Here is a 19,884-nt window from a genome sequence, read left to right on the forward strand (position 1 = left end):
TAGCCAACTCACCTCATACTCCTGGGAGAGCTTCAGGTTGTCGTTGGCTTTGAGAAGATCCGTGTGTTCAGCCAGCTCCGCGATGGGGATGGGGGGATGACTCATCATACCTTTTCCCCAAACGGACAGAGAGAGAGAAAGGAGGGATGGAAAGAAAGTGCGTCAGTACAGCTGCCATTCAAAGTGAGAGGCTAAAACCCTCCAAAAGTTGGAGAATGACAGGACATGGGGAGTTGTGGGTAATGTGTTTCTGCTAGCTGCAGTGGAGACAGAGAGGGGGGGAAGAGAGAAAGGACAGGGAGGAGGGAATACTGGGGAACATTCTGGAATTCAAACACACTGTCCGTATGGAGTTGACGGGCGATGTTAGGGAATACATTGGAGACCAGACCAGAGCTCAACATTCCCCTACACTCACTACTATTCCCCTAAGTTGTAACAGCACACGACGTAGAGCTGAAAATAAAGGATAACCAATGGGTGATTGCTATTGTGAGAAAGAAACCCAGACTAATTCCTCTAAGGTCTACAGAGAGACGCAGCTTTTAATAGCTTGGCAACAGAGACAAGGAAGGAAACAAACCTCGGTTTTTGACGGCAAAAATAATATAAGAGAGAAAAAAAACACCCCTTGAGTTATAGCCTTTTGAACCAATATGATGCAATGTTGACATCAATTGCTCTTCACTCCTCAGTGCACAGAAACAAAAGGAATTCGTTTTTATGCTGGGGTTTGAGGAAAGAAACGAGAGTGTTCTCTTAACCGAGTCACTGTGACAAGGAAGTGCTATTAACAATAGCATAAAAGCAGCTTGTGAAAATATATCCAGAGGTGCAAATATTTCAAATGCAGCTAAAACAAATCGGAAATAACAGTGCCTCATTGTAGTGGTATTTCACACAAAATAACACCGTACAGTCTCATTTCCCATCTGCCTCTTGTTTATTGAAAAATATATTTAGATAGGAACATGCAGTCTAACTTTTGCCACAATCAAGTGCATCTACAGTATATGAACTAGATACACTAGTTATCTACCCGTTTCTGTAGCGTGTACCCCCAATCTATCTCCTTAATGCTGAGTGCCAAGAAGAGACGCATCGGGTCGGGGTTGTACTCTTAAAACTTCCAATCTCAGGGCAGAAAGGCCACTGAGTTGGTATATCTACCAAGCCTGTGCTACAATGTTTCTTCAAGAGAGGGCCCCATCCCCATTGGACAGGGTTAGAGGGGTCAGAGGTTAGGGATCAAAGGTCAGGGGTTAGTGAGATGCTCCACATAAGTCAGCCAGGGTAAGAAAGCATGACGCTAGGATTGCTCACAGACGCTAGGATCACTCACAGACAACCTTTTATGGCTGTCCGCTGGGCCTCCCAAACAATCAGCCAAAACAATGGGCCCTTAAGATGGACGCCACTCATCAGTCCCAACACCACCCAAAATGTCAGAACCTGCGCAGTCGGTTGAAGGCAATTCATGCACAGTGTCTGTGGCACTCTGCCACCACTACCATCTTTCCAACTAACCTAGATATTGAAAGGATGGTCATGGCTCACATCAACACCATTATCCCTGAAACCCTAGACCCACTCCAATTTGCATACCACCACAACAGATCCACAGATGATGCAATCTGTATTGCACTCCACCATGCCCTTTCCCACCTGGACAAAAGGAACACCTATGTGAGAATGCTGTTCATTGACTAGGGGCTCAGCGTTCAACACCATAGTGCCCTCAAAGCTAATCACTAAGCTAAGGATCCTAGGACTAAACACCTCCCTCTGCAACTGGATCCTGAACTTCCTGACGGGCCGCCCCCAGGTGGTAAGGGTAGGCAACAACACATCTGCCACACTGATGCTTTAAAACATTTTTTTTTTTTTTTTACTTCAGTTTATTTTAGGAAATACTTTGACACTTTTTTTCTTAAAACTGCATTGTTGGTTAAGGACTTGTACAGTAACCTGCAAAAGTATTCATCCCCTTTGGCGTTTTTCCTATTTTGTTGCATTACAACCTGTAATTTAAATTGATTTTTATTTGGATTTCATGTAATGGACATACACAAAATAGTCCAAATTGGTGAAGTAAAATGAAAAAAATGACTTGTTTAAAAAAATTCAAAAAAATGTAAAACGGAAAAGTGCATTTGGATTCACCCCCTTGACTATGAAGCCCGAAATAAGATCTGGTGCAACCAATTACCTTCAGAAGTCACATAATTAGTTAAATAAAGTCCACCTGTGTGCAATCTAAGTGTCACATGATCTCTCACATGAGCTCAGTATATATACACCGGTTCTGTTAGGCCCCAGAGTCTGCAACATCACTAAGCAAGCAGCACCATGAAGACCAAGGAGCTCTCCAAACAGGTCAGGGACAAAGTTGTGGAGAAGTACAGATCAGGGTTGGGTTATAAAAAAATATCTGAAACTTTGAACATCCCACGGAGCACCATTAAATCCATTATTAAAAAATGTAAAGAATATGGCACCACAACAAACCTGCCAAGAGAGGGCCGCCCACCAAAACTCACAGACCAGGCAAGGAGGGCATTAATCAGAGAGTGCAACAAACAGACCAAAGATAACCCTGAAGGAGCTGCAAAGCTCCACAGCGGAGATCCGTGTATCTGTCCATAGGACAACTTTCAGCCGTATACTCCACAGAGCTGGGCTTTACGGAAGAGTGGCCAGAAAGAGCCATTGCTTAAAGAAGAAAGTAAGAAAACACATTTTGTGTTTGCCAAAAGACATGTGGGAGACTCCCCAAACATATGGAAGAAAGTACTCTGGTCAGATGAGACTAAATTTGAGCTTTTGGCCATCAAGGAAAACGCTATGTCTGGCACAAACCCAACACCTCTCATCACCCCGAGAACACCATCCCCACAGTGAAGCATGGTGGTGGCAGCATCATGCTGTGGAGATGTTTTTCATCGGCAGGGACTGGGAAACTGGTCAGAATTGAAGGAACGATGAAGGAACGAGCTAAATACACAGAAATTCTTGAGGGAAACCTGTTTCAGTCTTCCAGAGATTTGAGACCGGGACGGAGGTTCACCTTCCAACAGGACAATGACCCTAAGCATACTGCTAAAGCAACACTCAAGTAGTTTAAGGGGAAACATTTAAATGTCTTGGAATGGCCTAGTCAAAGCCCAGACCTCAATCCAATTGAGAACCTGTGGTATGACTTAAAGATTGATGTACACCAGTGGAACCCATCCAACTTGAAGGAGCTGGAGCAGTTTTGCCTTGAAGAATGGGCAAGTCCCAGTGGCTAGATGTGCCAAGCTTATAGAGACATACCCCAAGAGACCTGCAGCTGTAATTGCTGAAAAAGGTGGCTCTACAAAGTATTGACTTTGGGGGGGAATAGTTACCCACGCTCAAGTTTTAATTTCTTTGGTCTTATTTCTTGTTTGTTTCTTGCTTGTTGCATCTTCAAAGTGGTAGGCATGTTGTGTAAATCAAATGATACAACCCCCCCCCCCAAATCAATTTTAATTCCAGGTTGTAAGACAATAAAATAGGAAAAATGCAATAAAATAGGAAAAAAAGGGTGAATACTTTCGAAAGCCACTGGGACTAATGGAGGTTGAGGCACTGAACGGTACCGTTCTAGTTGATGAATGGACATGCTGTGTTGTGTTAGAGGAATGGTTGAGAAAGAATGTCAACATAACAAGAATAAAAGGTGGATCCTGTAAAGACCCACTGACTGAGTAAATAACCCAGTTATCCAACAGTAGTTCTGACTATTTTAGAGCATAAGAGATGCTGGTAGTGAAGTGCTTAAAAATTAGAGGTGCGAGCACCGGCTCAATTCAAGCACTGATTATATACACAGTAATAGCATGCCTTAGTTGATTCGATAAGTGAACCAATCTGACAATCCTTTGTGAGGCCAAATGAAACAGCCTTCTTAAGATTCCTATAAGAACTGTTCTCTTCAATTATTTATTTTAAACATACAAATACGTATTTTACAGTTACAAGGAAGGTGACATCTTATAGTTAGTGTTTTTATTATTTGATTTAGAAAGGATGAGGAAGAGGAGGAGGAGGAAGAAGCGTAAGAGTAGGAGGAGAAAGAGTAGTAGAATGAGGAAGAGGAGGATGAGGAAGAGTATGAGTAGGAGGAAGGGTAGGAGGAGGAGGAAGAGTATGAGGAGGAGGAAGAGTAGGGGGTAGATCTGCTCTTTCTCTATGTCATTTCCTGTCTTATTCATAGGAAATACTTAATGTAAAATATTTCATATTTGTATCATATTTGTACTGTACTTGAGCTTATGTCCTCAAAAGGGACTACACCTCAGCAATGTATAACTATTTTTACCAGAAAAAATAAATAGTATGCAGCATTACTAGTTATTGTTTATGGTCCCCTCATGATAAATAATTACTTTCGGCGATTACATAGATTACATTTTAGATGACATGTAGTTACATTTAAGAGGTTAAAGACATACTTATAGTAAGTCCCAAATAAAATGTCACTTGTTTTTACATCTCGAAATGTATAGATTAAATATGAATTTGCCATTTGTGTCACTTTAAAGTGATAAAAATGAAGGTTTTACGAATTATACATTCAGCAGCTTTCTTTCCAAATTCGATTTCTCCATGTAATTATGACACATAGGCGTATTGATCATTTCTCTTGTTCCTCTGATCCATCCACGACAACACATCATCAATACATGCCGTATATCTAGCTATATCCCTCTCATTACAAGACTCATTATAAATGAGAGTTGAGTGATACAGAATAAAAGTGTAATATTGGCTCCTAGCGATCAGCTGGTCTGTGCGTCGGTCTGTGTCTGACAGCTGATGATGCGTAGGAGCGCGGGTCTGTTGTTACAAAGTTGCGTTGATGTTTGCTAACTTGAGCTTCTTAAGGAATTGTGGGTGATTTTGATTCAGCAAGGGATTGAGAATATTCTTTAGCTAGCTGCACCATATTTTTGTATCCCGCATGCAGGACACTATGGTTAATAATCACGAAAGCCAGCTCTGTCTACTGATAAAGGAAGCAAGCTAGCTACCGGCGGGTGATTAGCCTACAGACAAATAAACGTGTAATATTCATATGTGTAAACACACTGAATTGTAATTGCATGCATTTTACCGCTTTATCATACTGCGCTATGATTGGTTAAGACCACCCAGGTGGTGAGGTCATGATCAGTTGCTCATGGTATGAGACACGTGAACATGCCAGTTATAGCTAGATAATAAAGAGCTGCAAAATATATGTACACATATATATTATTCAATCTTAGCACCCACACTGATTGCGCGTATCAGCTTTCATCTGCGTAGCCAGGCGCTAAAATAGAACTTGGTTCTATTTGTGACGCTTGAAGCACTGCAAGTCCCGCCTCTCCCATCTCCTCATTGGATTTTAGGCGCATATACCCATGTGACATCTCCTCATTGGTTTTTAGGAGCATATACCCACGTGGATGATTGAAAGATGAACTGAGGTCCACACTCCAGTCCAGTTGGTAATAGTAATTCACCTTAAAGTTGGTTGCCAACTGGCATATAAAGTCCAAAGAAGACGAAGAAGCCTGAAGGAGGAGAGATTACTAGAAACATACTCGGTTGACCCTTTAATCTGTGGATTAATTGTCGGAGTACAGGACAACCCAATGTTTATATCCCAGGACAAATTAGCTAGCAACAGCAAGCTAGTTAGCTAGCTAAATTGCCATAAATGTTGAATGCTTTTTGTCCTGTCCCCAAATTAATATAGTTGGTTCAGAGTTCGTTTTGATATTTCAACCTGCGTGTCCTGTTGTATTCGGCGCATGTGACAAACAACATTTGATTTCATCGCATCTGGTGTGGGCGTAAAAAAACTCAACATGCGCACAAGTGCTCTGGTCAGCATGTTAGTTGCAAACTTTGCTGGAGTTGCTAGCCGGCTAGTAGTTTTCCTCTTGGATGTTGAATTTACTATTGCAAACTTTTGATGGCAAATGTATTTTACAATTCAACCCTATAGTTGCTGAGAGTCGACTTTTCCAGGCAGGTGTTTGCACTGCAAGAGATCAAGCAGATAATGTTGCTATGGCAGCAGGTAGCCGAGCGGTTAGAGCGTTGGGCCAGTAACCGAAAAGTTGCTGCATCGAATCTTCACGCTGACAAGGTAAAAATATGTGGTTCTGCCCCTGAGCAAGGGCGCCGAAGACGTGGATGTCGATTAAGGCAGTATCCCTGCACCTCTGATTCAGAAGGGTTGGGTTAAATGCAGATTACATATTTCAGTTGAAGGCATTCAGTTGTACAACTGACTAGGTATCCTCCTTACCGTTGATAATGGTGCCACCGTTGCACCGCAGTAGGCAGCCAACATTTACATTTTAGTCATTGCGTAGACGCTCTTATCCAGAGTGACTTACAGTAGCAATTAGGTTTAAGTGCCTTGCTCAAGGGCACATTGACAGATTTACACCTAGTCGGCTCGGGATTTGAACCAGCAACATTTCGGTTACTGGCCTAACGCTCTTAACCGCTAGAATGACCTTTTACTGCTGTAACGTTCATAGCTGACTCCACTTGTAAATGAACATGTTACAATACAGTAGAGTACCTTACATGCTTGTAGGCTACAAGCAAACGAGAACACAAGCTGTGTGATACTGACTGATGGAAGGGTGGCTGGCCCAGCTGTGTAATACTGACTGATGGAAGGGTGGCTGGCCCAGCTGTGTGATACTGACTGATGGAAGGGTGGCTGGCCCAGCTGTGTGATACTGACTGATGGAAGGGTGGCTGGCCCAGCTGTGTCATACTGACTGATGGAAGGGTGGCTGGCCCAGCTGTGTGATACTGACTGATGGAAGGGTGGCTGGCCCAGCTGTGTCATACTGACTGATGGAAGGGTGGCTGGCCCAGCTGTGTCATACTGACTGATGGAAGGGTGGCTGGCCCAGCTGTGTCATACTGACTGATGGAAGGGTGGCTGGCCCAGCTGTGTGATACTGACTGATGGAAGGGTGGCTGGCCCAGCAGCCGCTTGAGAACTCTCAGATAGAGCAGGTTATGACGTCTGACCTGGGTTTGTTTACATTATGTCGGGCCTGGGTTTGTTTACATTATGTCTGGTCTGTGTTTGTTTACATTATGTCTGGCCTGGATTTGTTTACATCATGTCTGGCCTGGATTTGTTTACATTATGTCTGGCCTGGATTTGTTTTCATTATGTCTGGCCTGGGTTTGTTTACATTATGTCTGGCCTGGATTTGTTTTCATTATGTCTGGCCTGGATTTGTTTACATTATGTCTGTCCTGGGTTTGTTTACATTATGCCTGGCCTGGATTTGTTTACATTATGCCTGGCCTGGATTTGTTTACATTATGCCTGGCCTGGATTTGTTTACATTATGCCTGGCCTGGATTTGTTTACATTATGTCTTGACTGGTTTTGTTTTGTCGCCAAGACAGTTTGATATTTCATGAATACTAAATATGTAAATGGGACTTACTGAGTCTGGCTTTAAGTTTATTCAATAGACAAAGCCTTGCATGGGGAGAACAGTATTAGCAAGCCCCCGTGGTATAGATGCATTTTGACAAGCTCTTTAATTTGTTTGCTCACACATCAGTTTTTTGACTTAAATAACTTCGCACGCTGCTCTCCTCTGGCATCGCCTGGAAACATGTTGTTATTAATCATCGTCGGATTGTGCATTTATAAAGACCGAACGCGGGTTAAAAAAGGGAAGAATTCTGCACCGCAAATGAACTTAGACTGTCAATTATTTTTCCCACCAGCTATAACGGAAAAGGTAACACCAGCTATAAGTGAAAAGAACAGATGGGTATGCAAATGAGGACGCTACCTCTGCTTCTTTTCGCCTTGAAGAAAAAAAAACTATAGCAGCTTGTTAGAGAGACCAAAAGAAGTGTGCTCTCAGTGTTTTAGTTGCAGAGAGTGTGTACTCAAACACTTAGTAGGCCACCTCCGTACCTATCTACAGCCAAAAGTACTGTCTCAGATGTAATGTAAGTTAAATAATGTCCAGGACAGCGCTAGCACTTGCAGTTTAACTGTTTGGTTTGGAGAGAGGAACTGTAACATGAGATATATTGTTTTTTATTTAACCTTTATTTAACTAGGCAAGTCAGTTAAGAACAAATTCTTCTTTACAATGACGGCCTACCCCAGCCAAACCCGGACGACGCTGGGCCAATTGTGCACCACCCTATGGGACTCCCAATCGCAGCCGGATGTGATACAGCCTGGATTTGAACCTGGGACTGAAGTGACGCACCTTACACTGAGATGCAGTGCCTTAGACCGCTGGACCACTCAGGGGCCCAAAAGGTAACCTACAGTAGCCTACTGGCATATGTTAAACCAGAAATAACAGTGTTTATTTAAACTTATAGAAAATTAATATGCATTGGATTGATACCTGCTTCATTACTTTAACTAAAGCATGGAATAGTAAATAATAGCAGTCTAGTATAAGTTTACTACCATTCATTTGAGCTATTAGCCTGCTATTAGCCTGGTGCTAAGGGTTTTATGAATACACCCCACAGTGCTCAGAGTTGGTTAATATGGAGACAGTTGTGAGTTAGGTAATGAACTGTACCCTACTGGAAGCTCCAAGAAACGGCATTTGTAGTCTGTTTTCATCTTGACAAAACCTTCTCTGTATCAACACAAAGAGTGGGGCTGCATCTGAAATGGCACCCAATTCACTGTATAGTACATTACTTCTGTCCAGGGCCCATATTGTTTTTTCCTTTTTCTATGGCTAAGCACGTCTGTTTTCTATGGCTAAGCACGTCTGTTTTCTATGGCTAAGCACGTCTGTTTTCTATGGCATGGCTAAGCACGTCTGTTTTCTATAGCTAAGCACGTCTGTTTTCTATGGCTAAGCACGTCTGTTTTCTATGGCTAAGCACGTCTGTTTTCTATGGCATGGCTAAGCACGTCTGTTTTCTATGGCATGGCTAAGCACGTCTGTTTTCTATGGCATGGCTAAGCACGTCTGTTTTCCATGGCTAAGCACGTCTGTTTTCTATGGCATGGCTAAGCACGTCTGTTTTCTATGGCTAAGCACGTCTGTTTTCTATGGCATGGCTAAGCACGTCTGTTTTCTATAGCATGGCTAAGCACGTCTGTTTTCTATGGCATGGCTAAGCACGTCTATTTTCTATAGCATGGCTAAGCACGTCTGTTTTCTATGGCTAAGCACGTCTGTTTTCTATGGCATGGCTAAGCACGTCTGTTTTCTATGGCTAAGCACGTCTGTTTTCTATGGCTAAGCACGTCTGTTTCTATATCATGGCTAAGCACGTCTGTTTTCTATGGCATGGCTGAGCAAGCCTGTTTTCTATGGCATGGCTAAGCACATCTTTTTTCTATAGCATGGCTAAGCACATCTGTTTTCTATAGCATGGCTAAGCACGTCTGTTTTCTATGGCATGGCTAAGCACGTCTGTTTTCTATGGCATGGCTAAGCACGTCTGATTTCTATGGCTAAGCACGTCGGTTTTCTATGGCATGGCTAAGCACTTCTGTTTTCTATGGCTAAGCACGTCTGTTTTCTATGGCATGGCTAAGCACGTCTGTTTTCTATGGCTAAGCACGTCTGTTTCTATATCATGGCTAAGCACGTCTGTTTTCTATGGCATGGCTGAGCAAGCCTGTTTTCTATGGCATGGCTGAGCAAGCCTGTTTTCTATGGCATGGCTAAGCACATCTGTTTTCTATAGCATGGCTAAGCACGTCTGTTTTCTATGGCATGGCTAAGCACGTCTGTTTTCTATGGCTAAGCACGTCTGTTTTCTATGGCATGGCTAAGCACGTCTGTTTTCTATGGCTAAGCACGTCTGTTTTCTATGGCATGGCTAAGCACGTCTGTTTTCTATGGCATGGCTAAGCACGTCTGTTTTCTATGGCTAAGCACGTCTGTTTTCTATGGCATGGCTAAGCACGTCTGTTTTCCGTGGCTAAGCACGTCTGTTTTCTATGGCATGGCTAAGCACGTCTGTTTTCTATGGCTAAGCACGTCTGTTTTCTATGGCATGGCTAAGCACGTCTGTTTTCTATAGCATGGCTAAGCACGTCTGTTTTCTATGGCTAAGCACGTCTGTTTTCTATGGCATGGCTAAGCACGTCTGTTTTCTATAGCATGGCTAAGCACGTCTGTTTTCTATAGCATGGCTAAGCACGTCTGTTTTCTATGGCTAAGCACGTCTGTTTTCTATGGCATGGCTAAGCACGTCTGTTTTCTATGGCTAAGCACGTCTGTTTTCTATGGCATGGCTAAGCACGTCTGTTTTCTATGGCTAAGCACGTCTGTTTCTATATCATGGCTAAGCACGTCTGTTTTCTATGGCATGGCTGAGCAAGCCTGTTTTCTATGGCATGGCTAAGCACATCTGTTTTCTATAGCATGGCTAAGCACGTCTGTTTCTATATCATGGCTAAGCACGTCTGTTTTCAATGGCATGGCTAAGCACGTCTGTTTTCTATGGCATGGCTAAGCACGTCTGTTTTCTATAGCATGGCTAAGCACGTCTGTTTTCTATGGCATGGCTAAGCACGTCTGTTTTCTATGGCATGGCTAAGCACGTCTGTTTTCTATGGCATGGCTAAGCACGTCTGTTTTCTATGGCATGGCTAAGCACGTCTGTTTCTATATCATGGCTAAGCACATCTGTTTTCAATGGCATGGCAAAGCACGTCTGTTTTCTATGGCTAAGCACGTCTGTTTTCTACGGCATGGCTAAGCACGTCTGTTTTCTATAGCATGGCTAAGCACGTCTGTTTTCTATGGCATGGCTAAGCACGTCTGTTTTCTATGGCATGGCTAAGCACGTCTGTTTTCTATAGCATGGCTAAGCACGTCTGTTTTCAATGGCATGGCTAAGCACGTCTGTTTTCTATGGCATGGCTGAGCAAGCCTGTTTTCTATGGCATGGCTAAGCACGTCTGTTTTCTATAGCATGGCTAAGCACGTCTGTTTCTATAGCATGGCTAAGCACGTCTGTTTCTATATCATGGCTAAGCACGTCTGTTTTCTATGGCATGGCTGAGCAAGCCTGTTTCCTATGGCATGGCTAAGCACGTCTGTTTTCTATGGCATGGCTGAGCACGTCTGTTTTCTATGGCATGGCTAAGCACGTCTGTTTTCTATGGCATGGCTAAGCACGTCTGTTTCTATGGCATGGCTAAGCACGTCTGTTTTCTATGGCATGGCTAAGCACGTCTGTTTTCTATAGCATGGCTAAGCACGTCTGTTTTCTATGGCATGGCTGAGCAAGCCTGTTTTCTATAGCATGGCTGAGCAAGCCTGTTTTCTATGGCATGGCTGAGCAAGCCTGTTTTCTATGGCTAAGCACGTCTGTTTTCTATGGCATGGCTAAGCACGTCTGTTTTCTATGGCATGGCTAAGCACGTCTGTTTTCTATAGCATGGCTAAGCACGTCTGTTTTCTATAGCATGGCTAAGCACGTCTGTTTTCTATGGCTAAGCACGTCTGTTTCTATATCATGGCTAAGCATGTCTGTTTTCTATGGCATGGCTGAGCAAGCCTGTTTTCTATGGCATGGCTAAGCACGTCTGTTTTCTATAGCATGGCTAAGCAAGTCTGTTTTCTATAGCTAAGCACGTCTGTTTTCTATGGCATGGCTAAGCACGTCTGTTTTCTATAGCATGGCTAAGCACGTCTGTTTTCTATAGCATGGCTAAGCACGTCTGTTTTCTATGGCATGGCTAAGCACGTCTGTTTTCTATGGCATGGCTAAGCACGTCTGTTTTCTATAGCATGGCTAAGCAAGTCTGTTTTCTATAGCTAAGCACGTCTGTTTTCTATGGCATGGCTAAGCACGTCTGTTTTCTATAGCATGGCTAAGCACGTCTGTTTTCTATGGCTAAGCACGTCTGTTTTCTATGGCATGGCTAAGCACATCTGTTTTCTATAGCATGGCTAAGCACGTCTGTTTTCTATAGCATGGCTAAGCACGTCTGTTTTCTATGGCTAAGCACGTCTGTTTTCTATGGCATGGCTAAGCACGTCTGTTTTCTATAGCATGGCTAAGCACGTCTGTTTTCTATGGCTAAGCACGTCTGTTTTCTATGGCATGGCTAAGCACGTCTGTTTTCTATGGCATGGCTAAGCACGTCTGTTTTCTATGGCATGGCTAAGCACGTCTGTTTTCTATGGCATGGCTAAGCACGTCTGTTTTCTATGGCATGGCTAAGCACGTCTGTTTTCTATGGCATGGCTAAGCACGTCTGTTTTCTATGGCATGGCTAAGCACGTCTGTTTTCTATGGCATGGCTAAGCACGTCTGTTTTCTATGGCATGGCTAAGCACGTCTGTTTTCTATGGCATGGCTAAGCACGTCTGTTTTCTATGGCATGGCTAAGCACGTCTGTTTTCTATGGCATGGCTAAGCACGCCTGTTTTCTATGGCATGGCTAAGCACGTCTGTTTTCTATGGCATGGCTAAGCACGTCTGTTTTCTATAGCATGGCTAAGCACGCCTGTTTTCTACGGCATGGCTGAGCACGTCCATTTGTGAATGTCTTTCTGTCCCTGTGGTTTGCAAAGCAATGTCATTTTCCATCCTTCCTTTGCTTAACGCTTAACTCACACAATCAGTATTGTTCTTGGGCCTGCCAAAGACAAACGAGTTGATCGCATCCAATTTGTTTTCTTATCCATTTTCTTCTTTATACGCAGCAGCAGCAGTCTCCACTGTGTGTATTGACTCGAGCCAATTGCATGCAAATTCTCTCAAGGACAAGTTGTTGTCCCCCCCTCCCTCTTTCTCAACTCTACCCCCCCGCCCATCCTCCAATATGGAAGTCGTCCGTTTCCCCCCAGCAATCAACAGCTGAGATCAGTTGGCTCTGAAAAACACAACTAGCGTCTAATTACACATTTCCAATCTCAGAGCCGCAGTCGATACGCCTGGGAAATAATGATTCCTTTTGATAGCCTTGGCCACTCGGGGGGAGCCTGTTTCCTTTTGATAGTCTTGGCCACTCGGGGGGGAGCCTGTTTCCTTTTGATAGCCTTGGCCACTCGGGGGGGAGCCTGTTTCCTTTTGATAGCCTTGGCCACTTGCGGGGAGCCTGTTTCCTTTTGATAGCCCTGGCCACTAGGGGGAGCCTGTTTCCTTTTGATAGCCTTGGCCACTTGGGGGGAGCCTGTTTCCTTTTGATAGCCTTGGCCACTTGGGGGGAGCCTGTTTCCTTTTGATAGCCTTGGCCACTTGGGGGGAGCCTGTTTCCTTTTGATAGCCCTGGCCACTAGGGGGAGCCTGTTTCCTTTGATAGCCCTGGCCACTAGGGGGAAGCCTGTTTCCTTTTGATAGCCCTGGCCACTAGGGGGGAGCCTGTTTCCTTTTGATAGCCCTGGCCACTAGGGGGGAGCCTGTTTCCTTTTGATAGTCCTGGCCACTAGGGGGAGCCTGATTCCTTTTGATAGCCCTGGCCACTAGGGGGAGCCTGTTTCTAAATGTTTATTATAAAAGACACTCTGTGTGTCTGAGAGTTGGAGGGAACAAACGTGTTCCTCTATTTTTCTTCGTTGCTCCTTTTCCGCGAGAGGCGATCAAATGTCGAACCATTGTTTGCCAGGGTCTTTAATTAATTCTGATCGTTATCTAGTAGAGTGCAGAAAGACCCTGTCAGTTCAGATTGGAATTAGAGCAATGGTGGCGGGAGGGATGGAGGGAGGGAGGGAGGAAAGGAAGGAGGGAGGGAGGGAAGGAAAGGAAGGAGGAGGGAGAAAAGAAAGGAAGGAGGAAAGGAAGGAGGGAGGGAGGAAAGGAAGGAGGGAGGGAGGAAAGGAAGGAGGGAGGGGGGGAGGGAGGGGAGTGAGAAGACAGAACTCCTGTAAAAACCCAATTTCTCTACATCAGCAGAAGTGATAGCAGAGGTTACGTATAACGGATTAATGCGCAGCCAAACAGCTCTGTGAGAATATCACAACTGAAAATACAACCAAAGTCAAAACAGCTGGCCTACAAAAAAAGGAAATTCGTGCTGAAATTACAATATGTGGGAAATAAACTTTGTAAATGGGGGAAGTGCTAGAAAATCTAAAATAATGTGAGAGGACAAACACAGGAGCTAAATGCGGACTAACTTTCTGTCACACCCTGGCCTTAGTTATCTTTGTTTTCATTATTATTTTAGTTAGGTCAGGGTGTGACATGGGGAAGTTTGTGTGTTTTTTTATTGTCTAGGGTGTTGTATGGTTTAGGGGGTTAAATAGAGTAGATGGGTTAGTGTTCAGTGTAGGTGTCTAGGAAAGTCTATGGTTGCCTGAATTGATTCTCAATCAGAGACAGCTGGTTATTGTTGTCTCTGATTGGGAGCCATATTTAAGGCAGCCATAGGCTTTAGCTGTTTGTGGGTAATTGTCTATGTCTAGTCTATGTTGCATGTTTGCACTTAGTCATTTATAGCTTCACGTTCGTCATTTTGTTGTTTTGTTTTGTTTGTTCTTCTTCAAAATAAAGAGAAGATGTATTTTGCACACGCTGCGCCTTGGTCCACTCTTTCTAAAGAAGACGATCGTGACAGAATTACCCACCAATCTAGGACCAAGCGGCGTGTCAAGTGGCAACAGGACCCACCTACACAGGATTCATGGACATGGGAGGAGATACTGGATGGTAAGGGACCTTGGGCACAACCGGGAGAATATCGCCTCCCTCGTGAAGAGCTGGAGGAAGCTAAAGCCGAGAGGAGGCGATATGAGGAGGCAGCACGGAAGCAAGGCTGGAAGCCCGTGAGTACAACCCAAAAATTTCTTGGGGGGGGCCTTAAAGGGAGTGTGGCGAAGTCAGGTAGGAGACCTGCGCCTACTCCCTGTACTTACCGTGGAGAGCGAGAGTACGGGCAGACACCGTGTTACGCAGTAGAGCGCATGGTGTCTCCTGTACGCGTGCATAGCCCGGTTCGGTACATTCCAGCTCCACGTATCGGCCGGGCTAGATTGAGCGTTGAGCCGGATGTCATGAAGCCGGCCCAACGCATCTGGACACCAGTGCGTCTCCTCGGGCCGGCTTACATGGCACCAGCCTTACGCATGGTGTCCCCGGTTCGCCTACATAGCCCGGTGCGGGTTATTCCACCTCCCCGCACTGGTCGGGCGACGGGGAGCATACAACCAGGTAAGGTTGGACAGGCTCAGTGCTCAAGGGAGCCAGTACGCCTGTACGGTCCGGTATTTCCGGCACCACCTCCCCGCTCCAGCCCAGTACCACCAGTGCCTACACCACGCACCAGGCTTCCTGTGCGTCTTCAGAGCCCTGTGCCTCCTCCACGCACTAGCTCTATGGTGCGTGTCTCCAGCCCTTTACCACCAGTGCCTACACCACGCACCAAGCCTCCTGTGTGTCCCCAGAGTCCTGTGCGTCCTGTTGCTGCTCCCCGCACTAGCCCTGAGATGCGTGTCCTCAGCCCGGTACCACCAGTTCCGGCACCACGCACTAGGCCTAATGTGCGTCCCCAGGGTCCAGCATGCCCTGTTCCTTCTCCCCGCACTAGCCCTGAGATGCGTGTCCTCAGCCCGGTACCTCCAGTTCCGGCACCACGCACCAGGCCTACAGTACGTCTCAGCCGGCCAGAGTCTGCCGTCTGCCCAACGGCGCCTGAACTGCCCGTCTGCCCAACGGCGCCTGAACTGCCCGTCTGCCCAACGGCGCCTGAACTGCCCGTCTGCCCAACGGCGCCTGAACTGCCCGTCTGCCCAACGGCGCCTGAACTGCCCGTCTGCCCAACGGCGCCTGAACTGCCCGTCTGCCCAACGGCGCCTGAACTGTCCGTCTGCCAAGCGCCGCATGAACTGCCCGTCTGTACTGAGTATTCAAAGCCCCCCGTCTGTACTGAGCCTGCAAAGCCGCCCGTCTGCCATGAGCCTTCAGAGCCGTCCGCCAGACAGGAGCCGCCAGAGCCTTCCGCCAGACAGGAGCCGCTAGAGCCTTCCGCCAGACAGGAGCAGCCAGAGCCTTCCGCCAGACAGGAGCAGCCAAAGCCTTCCGCCAGACAGGATCAGCCAGAGCCTTCCGCCAGACAGGATCAGCCAGAGCCTTCCGCCAGACAGGATCAGCCAGAGCCTTCCGCCAGACAGGATCAGCCAGAGCCTTCCGCCAGACAGGATCAGCCAGAGCCTTCCGCCAGACAGGATCAGCCAGAGCCGTCAGCCAGCCATGAGCAGCCAGATCCGTCAGCCAGCCATGAGCAGCCAGATCCGTCAGCCAGCCATGAGCAGCCAGATCCGTCAGCCAGCCATGAGCAGCCAGATCCGTCAGCCAGCCATGAGCAGCCAGATCCGTCAGCCAGCCATGAGCAGCCAGATCCGTCAGCCAGCCATGAGCAGCCAGATCCGTCAGCCAGCCATGAGCCGCCAGATCCGTCAGCCAGCCATGAGCCGTCCAGCCAGGATCCGCCAGAGCCGTCCAGCCAGGATCCGCCAGAGCCGTCATCCAGCCAGGATCCGCCAGAGCCGTCATCCAGCCAGGATCCGCCAGAGCCAGCCAGCCAGGATCCGCCATCCAGCCAGGATCCGTCCCTCAGTCCGGAGCTGCCGTCCCTCAGTCCGGAGCTGCCCCTCATCCTGGTGCTGCCCCTCATCCTGGTGCTGCCCCTCATCCTGGTGCTGCCCCTTATCCTGGTGCTGCCCCTTATCCTGGTGCTGCCCCTTATCCTGGTGCTGCCCCTTATCCTGGTGCTGCCCCTTATCCTGGTGCTGCCCCTTAGTCCGGTGCTGCCCCTTAGTCCGGTGCTGCCCCTTAGTCCGGTGCTGCCCCTTAATCCAGTGGTGTTAAGGTGGAGGGTGGCCATTTGGAGGAGGCTACGAAAGCGGGTAGTGACTATGGTGGGGTGGGGACCACGACCAGTGCCAGAGCCGCCACCGTGGACAGACGCCCACCCAGACCCTCCCCTAGACTTTATGCTGGTGCGCCCGGAGTTCGCACCTTAAGGGGGGGGTTATGTCACACCCTGGCCTTAGTTATCTTTGTTTTCATTATTATTTTAGTTAGGTCAGGGTGTGACATGGGGAAGTTTGTGTGTTTTTTTATTGTCTAGGGTGTTGTATGGTTTAGGGGGTTAAATAGAGTAGATGGGTTAGTGTTCAGTGTAGGTGTCTAGGAAAGTCTATGGTTGCCTGAATTGATTCTCAATCAGAGACAGCTGGTTATTGTTGTCTCTGATTGGGAGCCATATTTAAGGCAGCCATAGGCTTTAGCTGTTTGTGGGTAATTGTCTATGTCTAGTCTATGTTGCATGTTTGCACTTAGTCATTTATAGCTTCACGTTCGTCATTTTGTTGTTTTGTTTTGTTTGTTCTTCTTCAAAATAAAGAGAAGATGTATTTTGCACACGCTGCGCCTTGGTCCACTCTTTCTAAAGAAGACGATCGTGACACTTTCATAGTCAAAATCGGCTTCACATAGAGGACTGCTCAGACCAGAATCTGTGAAGGATAGCAAACGTACAGTATAAACAAAAACAAGTCTATGAAAATACTGAACCTAAAAATAAAACAGTTGAAGAAACACATACAGAGAGAGAGACAAAAGTATCTCAACCCTTCACTTATTCACAAAATGTTTACTAATGTTATTACTCTCTGATCTTTGTGTTCTTTTGTACAGGCAACATGGTGGTTCTCCTCTGAGGTCCTTCTCAGGGGGGGGGGTCCTGAGTGTCTGGCAGGGGGAAAGTAGGCCACACACTTTCAGCAGTACACCCTGACCCTCCTCCCACCCACCGGCAAATTCCAATCAGTGTCGCGGTGGCAGCGAGAGTTGTTTGTTTGCCACGGGTGTCCATCACTCTTGCTCGATTGAAACTCCTGTATAAAGCCTCCTGGCCTCAGCAGTCATAACCAGGAGTGAGTCAGAAAGGGATTTTGTTTCTCTTACATAAGGTAAGACGGTTGGATGGATGTTGTTTCTCTTACATAAGGTAAGACGGTTGGATGGATGTTGTTTCTCTTACATAAGGTAAGACGGTTGGATGGATGTTGTTTCTCTTACATAAGGTAAGACGGTTGGATGGATGTTGTTTCTCTTACATAATGTAAGACGGTTGGATGGATGTTGTTTCTCTTACATAAGGTAAGACGGTTGGATGGATGTTGTTTCTCTTACATAAGGTAAGACGGTTGGATGGATGTTGTTTCTCTTACATAAGGTAAGACGGTTGGATGGATGTTGTTTCTCTTACATAATGTAAGACGGTTGGATGGATGTTGTTTCTCTTACATAAGGTAAGACGGTTGGATGGATGTTGTTTCTCTTACATAAGGTAAGACGGTTGGATGGATGTTGTTTCTCTTACATAAGGTAAGACGGTTGGATGGATGTTGTTTCTCTTACATAAGGTAAGACGGTTGGATGGATGTTGTTTCTCTTACATAAGGTAAGACGGTTGGATGGATTTTGTTTCTCTTACATAAGGTAAGACGGTTGGATGGATGTTGTTTCTCTTACATAAGGTAAGACGGTTGGATGGATGTTGTTTCTCTTACATAAGGTAAGACGGTTGGATGGATTTTGTTTCTCTTACATAATGTAAGACGGTTGGATGGATGTTGTTTCTCTTACATAAGGTAAGACGGTTGGATGGATGTTGTTTCTCTTACATAAGGTAAGACGGTTGGATGGATGTTGTTTCTCTTACATAAGGTAAGACGGTTGGATGGATTTTGTTTCTCTTACATAAGGTAAGACGGTTGGCATCATAAAAGAGGGCGACAGAAAGAAAGGAAGGAAAACGGCTATATTTATTTTGTAAAATGAAAAGCCCATTTGTCCAGACATCTGTGAGAGAGGTATTGCTAGTGGAAGTTGTGTAAAAGCATCTGCATATTTCGCCAACAGTTGTATAGTCTGGGCTGATGAGCTGGAGTTAAGGGAAACACTTGTGACAGTTCACAGTCTGTCGAGAAGATCCACAACAGTAAAGGCTGTGTCGCAGCTACACCCTATTAGGTCTGTGTCTGTCTTTCTACTCAGGCAGAAGGAGAGCCATCTGTGGAAGTCGTCCTCACACCTTGTCTGTTTGGTCAATGTGAGGTCACTGAAGAATGGCACTGCAGCTGCCCATTACTCTGGACAGGAAAGGAGAGTTCAGAGTTCAGTTTCTGGGCCACAAAAGCATTCTATTCAAGAACTCTGGGCTGCAAGGGCACTTGGTGGTGAAAACCTGAGTACGTTAACTCCTTTTTAGCGTTGAATATTGTGGCTAACTGTAGCCCTCAAACCCCATAAGGAGAACAACAATTTGAGTAAAAATGTTCACTGTCAGAAGAAAACCTTGTATCTTCAACATCTTATTTTCAGGAAATGGAAAAACTGTCATATTTGACCAGCAGCTACTACACAAGACATAACACCAGATATAACACCAGATATAACACATTATAAACTGGGTGGTTCGAGCCCTGAATGCTGATTGGCTGAAAGCCGTGGTATATCAGATGTTTTGTCATACATTTCTTTATACTGCTCTAATTACGTTGGTAACCAGTTTATAAGAATAACAAGGCATCTCGGGGGTTTGTGGTATATTGCCAATATACCACGGCTAAGGGCTGTTCTTGGCACGACGCAACGCAGAGTATATTGGCCATATACCACACCCCCTCGGGCCTTATTGCTTAAATATAACACAAGACATAACACATAACACAAGACATAACACATAACATAACACATGACATAACATAACACATGACATAACATAACACATGACATAACATAACACATGACATAATATAACACATCCCGTAAATCGTCTGGTCAGGCTTCTTCTGTGTCATTTTGGTATTTTGGTATTTTATTAGGATCCCCATTAGCTGTTGAGAAAGCAGC

At 45.7% G+C, this 19,884-nt stretch overlaps 1 protein-coding gene across 1 annotated transcript in view; it reads right to left on the reverse strand.

The window, feature by feature from the left end:
* Positions 1–19,884, reverse strand: part of ptprsa (protein tyrosine phosphatase receptor type Sa) — a 341,321-nt gene that overhangs the window by 74,616 nt on the left and 246,821 nt on the right. The window contains exon 25 of the mRNA XM_039000968.1: positions 13–110. Within this exon, the coding sequence (XP_038856896.1) occupies positions 13–110 (98 nt within the window). The remainder of the gene's footprint in view (positions 1–12; positions 111–19,884) is intronic.

The sequence above is a fragment of the Salvelinus namaycush genome, chromosome 9, assembly GCF_016432855.1.
Source record: "Salvelinus namaycush isolate Seneca chromosome 9, SaNama_1.0, whole genome shotgun sequence".
In the NCBI taxonomy this organism is placed as follows: Eukaryota; Metazoa; Chordata; class Actinopteri; order Salmoniformes; family Salmonidae; genus Salvelinus; species Salvelinus namaycush.